Genomic DNA, 16,261 nt, shown 5'->3' with positions numbered 1-16,261 from the left:
CTTCTCATTGCGGTGGCCTCTCTTGTTGCGGAGCATGGGCTCTAGGCACGTGGGCTTCATTAGTTGTGGTGCGTGGGCGCAGCAGATGTGGTTTGCGGGCTCTAGAGCACAGGCACTAGTTGTGGCGCATGGGCTCAGCTGTTCCCTGGCACGTGGGATCTTCTTGGACCAGGGATTGAACTCGTGTCCCCTGCATTGGCAAGCGGATTCTTAACCACTGCACCACTAGGGAAGCCCGCACCATTTGTTTTTTGTTTTTGTTTTTTATAAATTTATTTATTTTTGGCTGCGTTGGGTCTTCGTTGCTGTGCGCAGACTTTCTCTAGGTGCGGCAAGCGGGGGCTACTCTTCGTTGCGGTGCGCAGGCTTCTCATTGCAGTGGCTTCTCTTGTTGTGGAGCACAGGATCTAGGTGTGCAGGCTTCAGTAGTTGTGGCACGCGGGCTCAGTAGTTGTGGCTAGTGGGCTCTAGAGTGTAGGCTCAGTAGTTGTGGCACACAGGCTTTGTTGTTCCACGGCATGTGAGATCTTCCCAGACCAGGGATAAAACCCGTGTCCCCTGCATTGGCAGGTGGATTCTTAACCACTGCACCACCAGGGAAGTCCCCAGCACCATTTGTTGAAAAACTGTTGTTTCTCCATTGAATTACCTGGACACTTTTGTTGAAAATCAGTTGACTGTATTTTGGTAGATCTATTTCTGGACTCTGTGGTCTGTCCCTTTGATCTGTATTTCTATCTTTAGACATATGCACTGTCTTGATTACCATAGCTTTAGAATAAATCTTGAAATCAGAGTGATTTCGACTCCAACTCAACTCCTCCAACTTTGTTATTCTTTTTTCAAAAATCATTTCTAGGTCCTTTGCATTTCCAAAAACTTTTTAGATTCAGTTTGTTAATTTCTACACCACCACCACCAACAAAGGCTGATCAGTAGTTCAATTTGGGAAGAATCGACATCTTAACAATACTGACTCTTCCCATTCATGAGCATGATTTGTCTCTTGGTTTGTTTAGTTCTTCCTTGATTTCTCTCAGCATTAAATCTACTTTTCGAGGTACAGGTCTTGCACATAGTTGATTATATTTATCTCTAAGTATTTCATGTATTTAATCTTTTGTGAGTGGTATGTTTAATATTTTCAATTTCCAATAGTTTGTTGCTAGTAAATAGAAAAACATCATATTTTTTATATTGACATTGTATCCTAAAACCTAGCTAAACTCATGTATTTGTTGTCATAACTATTTGTATTTTTGATTTCTTAGAATTTTCTATGCAGATGATTATGCTATTTACAATTAAAGACATTTTAATTTTTTTTTTTTTTACAATCTATATACTTTTATTTATTTTCTTGTCTTATTGGACTAGCTAGAACCTCCAACATAATGGTGAAAAGAAGTTGTAAAAGTGGGCATTCTTGCTTTGATCCCAATCTTAGGGGCAAAGCACTCAATATTTTACTGTTAAAAATGATGTTACCAATTTTTTTTTTTTTATAGATAAGGTTTGCCATATTGAGAAAATTTCCTTCTATTCCAAGTTTGCTGAAATTTTTTATAATGGATGGATGTTGAATTTTATAAATGCTTTTTTTACATGTATTGAGATAATTATATGATTTTAATATTTTTGTCTGTTGAGATTGTGAATTTTACTGGTTGATTTTGAATGTTGAACCAACTTTGCTTTTCTGGAACATACCCAAGTGGGTCATGACATATTATCCTTTTTATAGATTTCTGGATTCAATTTGCTAATATTTTTTTACTATGCTCATGAGAAATATTGGTCTATAGTTTTCTGTCTTATCTATCTTTGGTATATAGATAATGCTGGCCTCCTAAAATGAGTTGTGAAGTCTTCCCACTTCTATTTTTCTGGAAAAGTTTATGTAGAATAGGTGTTATTTCTTCATTAAGTGTTTGGTAAAATTCACCAGTAAAGCCTCCTGAATCTGGAGTCTATTTCTTTAACAGGGCTACACAGGTTGTCCATTTCTTTCTTTTCTTTTCTTTTTTTTTTTAATATTTATTTATTTGGCTGCTCCAGGTCTTAGTTGCAGCATGAGGGATCTTAGTTGTGGCATGCATGCAGGATCTAGTTCCCTGACCAGGGATCGAACCTGGGTCCCCTGCATTGGGAGCATGGAGTCTTAGCCACTGGACCACCAGGGAAGTCCCTATCCATTTCTTTTTGAGTGGGCTTTGGTAACTGGTGTCTTATTCTCTTGTGGTGGTCTTTGTGTGAGATGTTGGCATATTATAACAGCCTTCTGATTTCCCAGTTGCTATCAGTGATATTTGTTTATTCATACCATCTTTATTTATTGTGCCTCTTTATTTTTGTTCATTTAATGGCTGCGATAAACAGATCACAATAAAATGAATCTGGTTGACAGTGAACACGTGGCAGGGGAAGTTTGGTGGTTGTGGCAGAGTAGAAGGCATTGTAGACTTTGGCTAAAAATTTTTATGTCATGAAAGGGAAGGATTTGCCTGATGACTTTGTCAGACAAATTTATCTCTTTCAAGTATTGGCTTTAAAAACAGGAGAAAACAAGGGAAGTTGCAATAAAAATCTCCTTCCCAGCAAGCACTGGAAAAACCAAAGGGAAAAATAGCAGGACTTACAACATGATGTGTGCAGAGTTATTTCTAAACAGGTTTTTTGTTTTTGTTTTTGTTTTTTTTGGCATTTTATAAGAAATAAGACTTTACCTTAGTGTTTATTTTGGAGTTAATGGCACATACTGAAATGTAATAATTTACTGATTGGGAGTATTTTAAAACAAAACAGAAAGAACCCAACTGTCCCCTCAATTCCTTATCCCTAGCCTATGTTTAAATATTGTAAATAACCTTTGAAAATGTAACAGCCATATTTGTTGGAATAGCACTCAGTGATTTGAATGACCTATTTTAAAAGCAACTTACCCTACAAGTTACTTTTCCATTTAAAATGTTTTCTTTGTTCATACTAAACCCCATACTGTTTTCCCAAGGACAGTTTGGTTACAAGTACAGAATAACCTACTTAATCTACTTTGGTTTAATTTACTTACAGGTAAAGTAGATATTTGTTTTCCTACCACCGTCAAAGGGTTTTCATAAGAGTAAAGTCAGATATATGCTATAATATATTGGTGAAAAAAGAGTAAAGCCATCATATAAAGGCAAACTGATGATATTATATTGCTTTCCTTTATGGCAGGGCATGATCATTATAATTTAATGTGCTAGGAAGCAGAAAAGGCCTGTATGTGTGATCAGCTGGGCTTTTCACGTGGTATGTATATGGAGGTTGTCCTGTGGCTTGAGGAGGTTGCTACTGCTTGTATGGTTTAGAGCTTGCCTTTTGTAGCTCTGGTTGTAACATGCCTTTGGTTAGAATTAGTCTCACCCATGATTGCCAATCTCCAGGTTGGTTCACTGGGTGCTGCTACTTCTCAGAATTCCATGACTAAGCCAGGAGTGGTGTTTGTTATTTACTAATAGGTATTTCTTCTGCCTGTTCTGCTTACCACATCATCATACCAGGCCTTGACCTTTGTGAACTCCTCTGGAAAATCAAACATACCTAGAAGCTGCCCCAGCTTAGGTCTAATAACACCATCAATTGCTCTTTGGGAGGTTGTGGAACAGAGCTTGGAAGGTGATTTGAATGAGAAGAAAACATAACAGCTCATCAAATCCAGGTTTTCCATGAGAAAACAAGAATCCAAAGAAGTTAAGGGTCTTGATTAAGGTCCCTTCTTCCAGGAAGCCTTTCTGGACTTCCCAAGGTGGTTGTACTGGTGCTCCCCAGCTGTTTGCAAAACCACTCTTAATTCCTCCACAACTTTTCACTCTTTGCTAAAATGATTTCCTGGTGATGTCTCTCACTAAGAGAGGGCTGAGTTACATTTGTCCACAAGGCCTAGAACATTTTAAGCCCTCATGAACATTTGTTGAGTGGCTGAGTCTCTCACATACTAGCTACTAGGTACTATAGATGTGAAGTCAGGCTCATGGAAATTAAAGAGAAACTCCAGGAAAACCCAAGCTCTTCTTGGTAGCAGATCAGAGTCTGTAGGCTAAGCCAAAGACTAAACTGAGAAGCACATGTAAGCAAGGGAAGATGAAAAAATTAAAGGGAGCCAGTCCAGAAAGGAGGTAGTGAAAATGTTTCAATTTCCCTACTTGTAGATGCATTTGTTTAATTGATTCATTCAGCAACTTTATATTGGGCATCTACTATGGACCAGGAGCTATTTCAGGCATTGGACATACAGTAGTGAATAAAACAAAGTTCCTCTTATATTTCCAGTGGGAGAGAAACATTAAACAAATATCAAGTGAAAAATACTGATAACGTCAGGTAGTGATAAATGCTGGGATGGAAAATAAAGCAGGGGAAAGAAATAATCACTGATAAAAAAAAAAGGAAGGTCTCTCTGAGCAAAGACCTGAACAAAGTGAGGGAGCGATGCCATGAGAATATTGGAGAAAGAGTATTTCAGAGAGAATAAGTACAAAGATCCTGAGGCAGGCTTGGTGTGTTTGAGAAACAAGGTGACCAGAAGTTTAGAATAGCGTGGGGAAGGAAAAAGGAGATGAAGAAAATTCTTCTGCACTAGTGAAACTGTCCTTTCCAGCACCAGAGTGTTATGATTGGTGATCCTCTGACTATATAGACCAATTCCAATCAAGAGCGCCCCGTACAGTGCTGAAACCAGACCTTTATCTCTCAGGAGTGCTCTGTTGAAGACTATCCACCGCCTAGGACGAGGGTTGTCACCTGAGGTCAACAGGCCCCTGGGGGCTCACAGTCAGGCTTCATATGGTCAATTAACCCCCTCCCCAATCTGTGCCTCCCTCCTGAACATTTTTCTGCAGATAAAGCCTTAGATGGAACCTGTCTGCAAACGCCTGCAGGACCAGGTAGGAATATAGAAGAATGAAATAGGCCAATGTGAGAACCCAGCCACACTTTGTTTGCCTATTAAACAGAGGAATATTCTTCACTTCCACAGAGAAATAAGATCTCTCCCATTTGTCTTGAAATAGTCAATCTTTTGGTTCTATTTTTAATTTCCTCACTCTGGTAGAGACTTAGGGCCAGAGAAATACTTCTTCACCATAAGAAAACCAACAATGTAAGGGTGATGACCAATGGCGAGGAATGTTCAGCGCTGGGGATCCATAGAGGATGCTGAGGGTTGTGGAGAATGGGAGGGTATGTACCTTCCAAAGGCGGCAGCCACTACTCTGCTTCTGCTGCTCACTGCCTTGAGGGAATGGGACCCAGTGTGGACAGATCTTAGGACTGGTTAAGAGAAAGCAAAAATCTGGATCTCTTTGGAGTTGAAATCTCCAGAGTTTTTATTTGGTTCACATTTTTCTTTTTAGAACCCTGGTAGACCACCCATAACACTCAGGGTCAAATATGGCCCATAGGCAGGTGGTTTGTTGAACTCTGATCTATAGATTTTACCAGAATTTCTGAGAGATCTGTGACTTAACATTGACAACTACTCTCCTAGAACATGATTCCCTTCCACTTCTGTGGGTAGAAAGACCAAGGACACAGCCATCAACCATGTCCCAGGGTCCCAGAAGTCTAGGGGACGGCCATCTGCCTGGCTTCTCCCTCCCCCCATCCCTGACCCAGAGCACAGAAGCCAGCAGGATCTGTTCCTCTTCCTCTGTCCCCCAGTGAGTGTCCTCCACTATAGGGGTGGAGCAAGCAGGACATTGTAAAGGGAATTGGTACTGAGAAGCACCAGATGAAGTTTAAGAGACGCTCATTACTGTGAAAGGTAGCTCTCTTCTTTGTCTTCTCAATTCTCCACTCCACTCCCTCCCATACATCCCTCCACACCCAACCCACTACACCCCATGAGAGTATCTTTGATTACAAGTTACAGAAACCCAAATCAAACCCTGTGGGGAAAAAATAAACTCTTTCATTCCTGTATCTGAGAAGCCGAAGGGCAGTGCAGCTTCGGGCATGTTGGATTCAAGTGCTCAGGAATCTCTCCCTCTCACTCAAACCTGAGCTCTGCTTTCTTCTCTGTTGCCTTTGTTCTTTGACAGACTCTCTCCAAGTGGTGGAAAAGTTGGCTTGCATCGTCATTACTGCTCATCATCTCAGAAGGGGAGGCACTTACATCAAGTCCTAAAAAAAAAATCTGCTTGGGCTGTGATACTGGACAAAACCCCTGTGTCCAGGGGCATGGGGTACTCCTATTGGCTAGCCTAGGTCATATGCTCTCCAGAAGAGTGGGTTCCAGAATCACAAGGAGCTTTGAAGGTGCTGAGTGTGAGTGTGTATGTGTGTGTGTATGTGTATGTGTGTGTGTGTGGTGGTGGTAGTGAAATGGCAAACTCTAAAAGGAAGGGATGGTGGCCACTTAAAAGGGTACCTTCTACCCACAGGCACTTCAGACACAACAGCCAACGGTCATTCCCTCAGCCCCCAAACAAAACCCAAAAAGCTCTCTCTGCAACTCAGCAGAAGCTCAGTGCAGATTGCTCATCAATTCCAGTATCAGAACATCTGCATTGCAAAACCAAGAAGGTGCAGTTCGGGTTTGGTACATAGAGATTTTCAAGCCTTGGCAATTCCTCCACGTGGGCAACAGAAGACGCTCTCCAGCTCTGTGAAAATCACTCTCCCTTCCCTCCCCAAGTAGAATGAAAGTTCACCACCGCAGCCATGTACCTGCCCTGCTGAACAGAACAGATGTACTCCTGAAAATCTAGGAACAAACAGAATCACTATTTTACCCTATACATTTAAAGCTGAAGGTGAACTCCAGGGAATCAACTAACGGGAAGTTCTTGGGCAGTGACCAGAGAGTGACTGTTGGGTTTCATATAGGCAAAAATAAGATAATCTTACCCCTAGGGAGAAAAATCCAAACTCACTGAGAGTAAAAGAATGAGAGTTGAAATAATAGCTAATCTTTATTATTTGCTAAGTGCCAAAGCACTTTTTATAGATTATCTCATGTAATTCTCACAATAGCTCTATATGTTTAATTATTATCTCCATAAGAGGCTAAATAATTTGCCAAAGATTACATATGCAGCCCGCAGTGGCAGAGTGAGGATTCATGCCTGGGCAGTTTAACTTCAAAGCCATTCTGATGGAGCATCAATTCATTCATTCTACAGTCATGTGGAGTGCCTACTACATGTTGGGAACTATTCAAGGTGCTGAGATATATAGCTGTAAACAATGTAGATACAAATACAGATATATGTCCTCATGAAACTTACATTCTTGTGGGGGAGAAAGATAGGAAACTGGACCAATGGATAAAACATAAACTAGGTTAGATAGTGATCAGTGTAAGGGAAAAAACTATGGCATGGAGGAAAGAGAAGTGGGGGGGAGGGGTGGATTCTGAATAGTCAAGTCTCACTAAGAAGGTGACACTGAATAAAGATCTGAGGAAGTGAGGGAGTGAACCATGCAGATTATCTGGAGGAAGAGCATGATAGGTAGAGGAAACAGCAAAGACAAAGGCCCTGAGGAAGGAGCAAGGGCAGCATGCTCTACCAATAGCAAGAAGTCCACTGTGACGTGAGCACTGTGATCAAGGAACAGAACAGGAGGGGATGAGATCAGAGGTACCAGATCTTCTAGGGTCTTGCAAGTGGCTGTTAGTGTTTCGTCTTTTACTCTGGTGCAATGCAGCCACTTGGGTTAGAGCAGAGGAGGGATGTGAAAGGACTTAGTTTAAACAGGATCTCTCACTGCTCTGTCAGAAATAGCCTACTGGGGAGCAAGGAGGCTAAGAGGGAGGCTGCAGCAGTAAGCTGGGTAGAAATGGAGGTGGCCTGGACTAGTGTGCAGTGGAGATGCGGCAAGTGCTTCCACTCTGGGTTTACTGTGAAATCAGAGTCAGAGGGTTAGCTGACAGGTGAGATGTGGGGTGTGTGAAAAAGAGCAGTCAAAGATGGCTCTAAGGCTGTTGGCTGGCCTGAGCAACTGAAGACTGGAATTGACATTTTCAGAGATGGGGAACGGTGCAGGAGGGATAGCTTTGTTTTTATTTTATTTTTAAGGGTGGAGGGGAAGGGTTATCCAGGCCCCATTTTGGGACCTATTAAATGGGAGATACCGATTAGACATCCAAAGGGTAATGCCGGGTGGCAGGTCTGGGGTTCAGGAGGGCAGTCCATCAGCTCTACAAACTACACTCTACCCCCTGAGAGTAAGTGAAGACACCTGCATGCAATTTTGGGAAACTGATGGCTGTATCAGAAATACTAGAACAGTATTAAGGAAAGTCAAATTGAAAAATGCACCCACATCCTGCCACCCTAAAAACAGCTGCTTTTATTTCTTCACGTTCTGTTTTTGCCCACCTGTATACATACTTTTATAATGTCAAAATCATAGCATGGATACAATTTCATATTGTACTTTTTTTCACTTAACATGATCTCATAAATATTTTCCTAAGTGGCTCCCATATGTGCTTCCTGAGGCCAATAAAATGCTGGGCATTGCTGAGACCTTTCAGAAACAAAAGTTAAAAATCCTACTTTGGTACAAAGCTTGGTGCCCCTACAGCTGGCATTGTGTTTACTGCAATCTTTGTGGACGGTGACTCTCTGTGGATGTGACTTTGAGCCGGGCCCTGAGTGAGGAGAGTCTGCCATGCACCCAGTCTGGGGAGGGGCATTCCAGGAAGTGGGGAGGGTGTGTGCAAAGGTCCTTAGGAGGCAACAGGAAAGCACGTTAAGAAGTGCTGCTGGCAGATCCATTTCAACTGACAATTAAATAGAAATTATTTTATCTTTGTAAAATTTTAAAAATATCTTTAAACTACAGAAAAGTGAGTACACCCTTCCTCTGGGATGCTCTACCAAGGAAGGAGAGGTCAAACGGAATCATTCAGAGCATAATGAACCCTAGTAGATGTAGTGGCTCCTAAAGGTTCTGGGCCTCAGACTAGACACAAACTCCACATGTAATCTTATTTTTTCATTCATACCAGTCCCTCACCCAGAACCAGAGTCCAGTCCCTTAATTTTATAGAAAAGGTCTAGGGTCCAAGGACGATAAGCGACTTGTGCAAAATTATTCATCTCCATTATAGAGGGTTTTAACTAGGATTCAATTAGCTCTGCCCTCCAGATCAGACTCTAAGAAACAAAACATGATTCAGTGCACGCGACTCCATCGTCGACAAAATCCTTTGTTAGCTGGGAAATGCAACCCCCCCTTCCTCTCCAGCTAATCTGCCTATCATTTGCATAATTATTTACTCAAAAGCAGGAAAATTATTGAGAAAAACCGTTTGTCCAGGACTCCCGGCCTGAAGGTAGGAGCTGGTTTATGCTTCCTCGAAGAGCCAGCAGGGGGGTGCACCAGGCAAGGTTTGTGAGCCGCGCCTTCCCCTACGCCCCCTCCCCTTTCCTCGCCCAACTTCCCTATAGCCAACGCTTCAACTAAAAGTGGCCATTGACCTTTCAAGCTTTTGAATAGTGATGCAATAGAATAGTATTTCAAAGAAAAATGGTTATCGAAATTTTGGATCCGGTTTTCCCATGAGTGTTAATGGTTTTTAAAAAGTAGGTCACATTTAAAGTAGGTCACATTTCGGGGGCGGACGTGCAGGGAAGGAGATGAGTTTCAACTGAGGCCAGGTGGCCTTCAACCAGGTGGGAGGAGGTGAGGGTCCCTGGGCAGGGAAGAAGAGCCGGGATCTTTCCGCATTCCCGGGCCCCGGGTGCAAGCTCTGCGGGAAATCACAGAGTCGAGCGCTCTCGGCCTGCGGACACCGAGGCGGGCCGGCCAGGACCACCAGGGCGCGCGGGTCTGGGCGTCCCCTCAGCGATCGGCGCAGGTGAGCCGGAGAGCCGCCAGGTGGCCGGAAGGAGACAGCGGAGCGGCGAGGAGGAGGAAGGGACGGAGGAGCTGGGCTGGGCCGGTGCGGGAGACGGCGAGCAAGACCGCCACGGGGAGGAGACAGAGCGGCCGGGCGCCGCTCTCCGCCCGCTGGCAGCCTTCTAGGACAGGACCCGAGAGGACCGCCATCAGCCCGCTCCCTCCGGGTCTCGGGCGTGGGCGCGGGAGTGCTGAAGAGGGAGCTCTCCCACTCCATTAATGTGTCTTAGAACGGGAGGGGCCGTTTCCGAGGACCTCTAGTCTCTCCAGCCACCACCACCCCCAAAATGTGCGGCCTGGAAAGTCGCCTGGAGAAGGCGCAGAGGGGATGGAAAAGACAACCAGCCGCGGCGGGCAGAGGGGCGAGAATGTCTGCTAACCGCTCGACTCCGGCGCACAGCTTGCATGGGTTGGGCGCAAGCTCCAGCCGCCGAAACCGGGACGGTGATGGCCTGGTGCTTCTCCTGCGCGTCTCCGAGAACTCCGGGGCGTGGGGTCAGAGGAGGGCGGATTCCCAGGCATCCACCCCGCCCTGGCCGGCACCCGAACGCTCTGAGCCCGTCTCCCCTGAAGCCTGCGCATTAGCACCGGAGTCTCTTTAAAGCAGTAGCGGGGGCCGCGGTCACGTGAGGTGGATTCCTGGAAAGTTCCTGGAAAGCGGCCTCCGCAGCCGCGGGGCGGGGCGCGCGGGGAGCGCGGACTAGGGAGAGAGGCGGGGAGCGAGGGAGGCGCGTAAGTCTGGGAAGTCGCGCGCACACAGCGCTCCGGGGACAGACATTTAACTCTTGTCTAGTCTCGCCGCCGCCGCGGCTCGCGGGCCTTGGGCTTCCCTTGAAGCATGAGCCTTCTCGCCCGCCGCCACTGGTACTGCGCGGGCCGCGGACAGTGCGCGCCGGGGTCCCGGGCGCACAGCCTCAGGATCCCCGTCGCCTACAGCTGGGGCGCCGGAGGAGCTCGGGCAGGGGCCCGCGGCAGGTATCGGGCCGGGGAGCCCTAAGGCTCCGCCCCTAGGAGGGCTGGGGAGGGCACTGGGGCGCGGCCGAGAGCGCGGGGCAGCCTTGGCTTCCGCAGTTTGGAGCCTCTGGGCTAGAGAGCCCGAGCTGCGGCTCTGCCCCGAGGCTGGGAGCTACTGCCTGCTTTCTCCGGTTCTTTACCGGCGTCTGGAAGTCTCTAGAGTTTTTGTTTTTGTTTTTCCTCCCCTAAACTGCCATCCAGATTAATAATCCTCCTAATAAGCTGATCTCCCGCTCCTCCCCACCCGCCTGCCTCCCGCCCTCTTACCTCCCTCCCTCTCTCCTTCTCATCTCCTTGGTTGCAGCCGGAGGGAGCACAGCAGCTGCCCCGGGTCGGGGGTGTCCGAGCCCGGAGGGGGTGTTAGAGCCCGGCGAATCGAGGCGATGGTCCCCGGGGTTCACGTTTGCCCTCTGTGCAGAGAACTCCGGCCGCCCCCGCCGCTAAGCCCAGGGCTCGTCACATCCCCAGGCATCTCGTTCCCAAATTAAAAGTCAACAGGGGAAACTCGGGCAGACACCCCTCCTCCCGGGCCCCTCCCGGCTCCCCCGCCCCATGCCTGCTGGGGAGGCTGCCTGGTGCGGAGGCGGCAGCGGCGGCCGAGGCCGAGGTAAGGGCTCAGCGTTGGTTGTCTAGCACGTCCCGCAGCGCTCTCTGCCGCCTGCTCGGCCCCCTGCTCGGGTCAGGGCTCGGAGCCCCCGCGCGGGCTGCGCGCTCGGGCAGATTCCTCGACAGCGCTCGCGGCGGCAACAGCAGCCTCAGCCGCCCGGCCTCGGGAGCGGCCGCCACGGCGCCCCCAACCCCTGCCCCAAGCGAGCTCCGGGAAGCGGGGGGAGGGGAGCGAAGCAGCCTCTCCTGCAGGGCTGCGGCAGCTCCCGCACCTCCACGTCCCGGGCTGCCGGCTCTGCCCGGGAAGCCCCGCGGCGCTGTAGGGTCGGGAACTAGGTTTGTGCGGGTTGCTTCCTCCTGGGGCTCCCCGGGCTGTGCGGAGTGTGAGATAAGAATGCCAAGTGGGGACCTCTCCTGTTCTTTCCTTTTTACATTTTTCTTCTTGTCCTTTACTGAGGCCTGTTTACCACCGTACCCGCAGGTGACTCTTTGCTCTTCTCATCTCCTAGTCTGCGATTTCAGCCAGCAGCCCTGGGCGGGAAAGAAGCCGGTTCGCCACCCTCATCCTGTCCCCCGCCCCAACTCTTGCGTCTTGGATCCCTGCTCTCTCTTTATCCTTCTTTCTCTAGAACGGGCCAGGGCAGTAACTGGATGCTCGGGGTTAAATGGTGCAGGAGCGCAGACGCGGAGGATTCCCGGGATTTTCCACGTCTCTGTCCCTCCACCCACGCCCCGGCCGCAGGGGTCCAGTTCCGACTGACCCAACCCTCCACTTTCTCTTTGCAGGCAAACTGTGCGTGACCGCGCCTGCGGGGGATTTTGCCATCCGTGCACCGGGACCCGGGGAGGAAGAACCAGCGGCTCCCCATTACCTCCCCCTCCATTTCCATTTCGCGGACCCCTCAGGGACTCGTTTTGGGGTTCCCACTGACTTCTAAGAAGGACGCGTGCCCCTCTCTGACCCCAGCTCGGGCGGCCACCTGTCTTTGCCGCGGTGACCCTTCTCCCATGACCCTGCGGTGCCTCGAGCCCTCCGGGAATGGCGCGGAAGGGACGCAGAGCCATTGGGGGACCTCGGGGTCGGCGGAGGAGCCGTCCCCGGAGGCGGCGCGTCTGGCGAAGGCCCTGCGGGAACTTAGTGACACAGGTAGGGAGCGGACCGGCCGCAATGCGTGCGAGAAGGGGGCGCCTCCCCAAAGACAAGGATGCGGTTGTGCTAGCGAGGCTGGGAAGCAATCGCTACCGTCCGCGCCCCAGCTCAGGGAACCGCGGGGAGAATGCCCCTACGGACTTGGATCCTTGGAATGCGAAAGAAAAGTGGTTCTCGAGGGACTCAGAGGCCTAGGGGAGGTTAGAGCGCTAGAAGGACTCTTTGGAAATAGACTCTTAGGGCGCTGGAATTTTTGCTATTTTCCGCGGCCGTTTGGGGGTCGGCACTCGGGCTCGGACCTTAGCCGGAGAAAGTGCCCGGCGTCTTTCCTGTCCGCGGGGTGAGAGGGCGGCGAGTGGGCGCTGCGCTGCCCGCAGCTTCAGCTGCATCTGGCTCCCGGGCCGGGCAGCCGCTGCAGCCTGGAATCTTGGCGGCCAAGTTCGGGGACCGACAGATTGCCGCTCAGGACTGCCGCAAAGCCGGGAGAAGGGCGGGCTGCGAAGCCCCAGCCGAGCTTGGCCTCGCTTGTTTCGAGCGCAGTCTTGCGCTTTGCGCGGCTCGCTGTCGTCTCTCGGCATCTGAAAGAAGAAAAGATGGAAAAAAAGATTCTGGCAAACCTGCAGGCTTTCAAAATCAGGATCCTCAAAGCTTACGTGTGGGGCAAAGTTGAAGTTTTGGTAGCAGTAGGGAGAAGGAAAAGTTCCTTCACTTGCGGTTCCGGTCTTTCCGTGCAGGCCACGGGCTTTCCCTCAGCGGGAGGAACCGGCAGATCGCAGGTACCCGAGCAAGTTTTTTTTTGGAGGGGGGGAGCATTGTTCAAACTTTTAAACTGTAAGATGTCGCTAAGTCACTTTTGAAAACGGGATGGGAGATGGAACTGGCAGGTAGACTCGAGAATGCTGGGGAGACCGACGGTTGTGATTGGATTTGAATTAGGGCAAAGTCCAAAAGAGTTTATGGAAGACTGTAAACTGGAAGTACTAATTATCAATTGGGCTTTCTCTCATTTCTCAGTGGCTGATAAGGTAGTTGTAATCAAAGCAGCGAACAGAAGCTATTGTATCATACTAGAACTGCACTCTTAAAACAAGTAAATAGCGGTGCTTTCCCGGACTTTGAAAAGAGATATATGGATGCAGCCGCTCACAGATTTGGGGAGGGGTGGGAGTGGACACCAGCCATCCAAAAAGTCGCTTCTTTTTATCTTGTTGGAATTAACTGGAGTTGGGTTTTCCACTTTTTTTAAGGGCATGGCTTTTATTTCTAACTTCTGACTTAATTTACATTAAATCTTTGATTTCACTTGACTAGTGGAGGAGCATCATGCCTGGTCAGCCAGTGTGTCATATTGCAAACATTCTTTTGTTTTTTTAGGAGAAAGTCTTAAGAGAGTTTAAAGAACAGCTACAGAAAGTTACTTTTTAAAAAAGAAAACTGGCTTGCAGTTTGTTCAGAAAATAAAATGGACCTATGTTTTCATCAAATTTCTATAGAATGTATTTATGGTAGCCTCTGGTAAACTTTCACACACTTCTTTTTAGAGCTAGAAAAATTGTTGCCAAGTATTTACCCTATTTAAAAAATTCTCTATAATAACTATTTTACTCTCTTTTCTTTTTCTTTTGAACAAAAACCCCAGGTTGGTACTGGGGAAGTATGACTGTTAATGAAGCCAAAGAGAAATTAAAAGAGGCACCAGAAGGAACTTTCTTGATTAGAGATAGTTCGCATTCAGACTACCTACTAACAATATCTGTTAAAACATCAGCTGGACCAACTAATCTTCGCATCGAATACCAAGATGGGAAATTTAGATTGGACTCTATCATATGTGTCAAGTCCAAGCTTAAACAATTTGACAGTGTGGTTCATCTGATCGACTACTATGTTCAGATGTGCAAGGATAAGCGGACGGGCCCAGAAGCCCCCCGGAACGGCACTGTTCACCTTTATCTGACCAAACCGCTCTACACATCAGCACCACCTCTGCAGCATCTCTGTAGACTCACCATTAACAAATGTACCGGTACCATCTGGGGACTGCCTTTACCAACAAGACTAAAAGATTACTTGGAAGAATATAAATTCCAGGTATAAGTGTTTCTCTTTTTCTAAACATGCCTCCTATAGAGTATCTCCGAATGCAGCTATGTAAAAGAGAACCAAAACTTGAGTGACGGCTCTGGATAACTACGCGGAATTCTAAGAACAGCTGAAGTCAATCTAATTTAAACGTGTGGAGGGGTAGCTAGGTATTTAAAGTTCCCCCAAATATTTTCACCTGAGTGATGCTTCCCTTCCTAAGGCTGACCAAGACCAGTTTATCCTTTTAAGTTAAAAATAAAACGTCCCAAGTAAAGGCTGAAGGAACACTTTATCAGAACTCTTTGCCTTTCTGAGGTTCCTGTTAGGTGGAAGGTGCCAGCACCGGCAGTAGAGAAAGAGCTCCACTTAGGAGTGCTGAAGAAGTGGAAGGAACCAAACTGACACAGGCTTAACTTCAATTTTGTATGCCTGGTGATCAGAGTCTATTTTAGGACATTTGATATTTTGCATTCTGATGTACTTAGGAGATTTGTTAAACAGATATGCTTGTGAGTATTTATCCTTCATTTTATGCAATTAACCAAATCAACCAAAAAAAGTGACCATGAAATCCTGTATTTGTCTTTTTACTACATGTATGAACTCTCTCATGTGAATGAGTACTGTAGTAATCCATTTCAAGGGAGCCTTATTTCAGAAATATTTCAAACTGGTGCAAATGGAAAAGACTTCTTCTTTTCCTTTAAGGCTAAAGACAAGAATGTCATGCTATACAGGTGCAACTCAATCCCTGTTAATAAAACCATGTAGATAGAGACATTTTACCCTTTGAAGTAGCTGTGTCCCACAACCTGTTGCCATTGATTTTTCAGAAATGGCTTTAGAAATTTCCAAGTGGTCTAACCATGGACATTAGCAATTGTCTCCCTTCTACCATGTAGAATACTCTGACTTAATTTTCTTCCAGATATAGGGGGATACCTGCCTGTTTTTCAAAGTGTTTATTTACTGCTGTTACTATTTGATTAGAATGTATTAAATAAAAAAACCTGACTTTCACAAGTTGCACTTAATTACTTTGAGTCATAGAGGACATACACTTTCATGGTAATAGAGGGTTGCCATAAAAACTTACGTCAAGTGAAATAACTAAATATTCCGCCAGAGGTAGAACGTTGCTTGCCCTTCTCTAAAGTTACAGGTCACACTTGCCCTTTGCATTTTGGAAAGCATGGTTTAGAAACTACAAGAATTGCCAAGTGGCCTGGTCTTTTACAACTTGAAAAGGCATAATACTAACGCCCGTTGTGTTTCCGAAAAACCTGGTTTAGAAACTACAAAAATTTTTACAGGTTGAATAGGCACAGTACAAAATACAAAGTAAGAGTTTTATGGCCATTTTTTTTTTTTTGCCACACGGTCTCACGACTGTTGCAAATGCACCATCTTTTCTGGAGTTCAGACATTATTCATTTTTCTGCCTTTAAAACAAAATGTCCTGCATAGCTGCATACTATGGTGTGTCACTGGGAAGGTGAGCCTAGTATATCG

General features: G+C 46.8%; 1 protein-coding gene across 3 annotated transcripts; it reads left to right on the top strand.

The window, feature by feature from the left end:
- The first annotated feature begins 10,661 nt into the window (after positions 1-10,661).
- On the top strand, positions 10,662-15,772 carry SOCS2 (suppressor of cytokine signaling 2). 3 transcript variants are annotated; one of them, XM_082419140.1, is made up of 3 exons: positions 10,662-10,869; positions 12,301-12,661; positions 14,304-15,772. In XM_082419140.1, exons 2-3 carry the CDS (start codon positions 12,523-12,525, stop codon positions 14,759-14,761), a joined length of 597 nt encoding a protein of 198 aa, XP_082275266.1. In that variant the 5' UTR covers positions 10,662-10,869; positions 12,301-12,522; the 3' UTR covers positions 14,762-15,772. The 3 variants fall into 3 exon arrangements, with proteins under 3 accessions (XP_082275266.1, XP_082275267.1, XP_082275268.1); XM_082419141.1 differs by lacking the exon at positions 10,662-10,869 and adding an exon at positions 10,907-11,515; XM_082419142.1 differs by lacking the exon at positions 10,662-10,869 and adding an exon at positions 11,535-11,850.
- The last annotated feature ends 489 nt before the right edge of the window (positions 15,773-16,261 follow it).

The sequence above is a fragment of the Balaenoptera physalus genome, assembly GCF_965194825.1.
Source record: "Balaenoptera physalus genome assembly, chromosome: 13".
In the NCBI taxonomy this organism is placed as follows: domain Eukaryota; kingdom Metazoa; phylum Chordata; class Mammalia; order Artiodactyla; family Balaenopteridae; genus Balaenoptera; species Balaenoptera physalus.
This window is presented reverse-complemented; position numbering and strand designations above follow the sequence as displayed.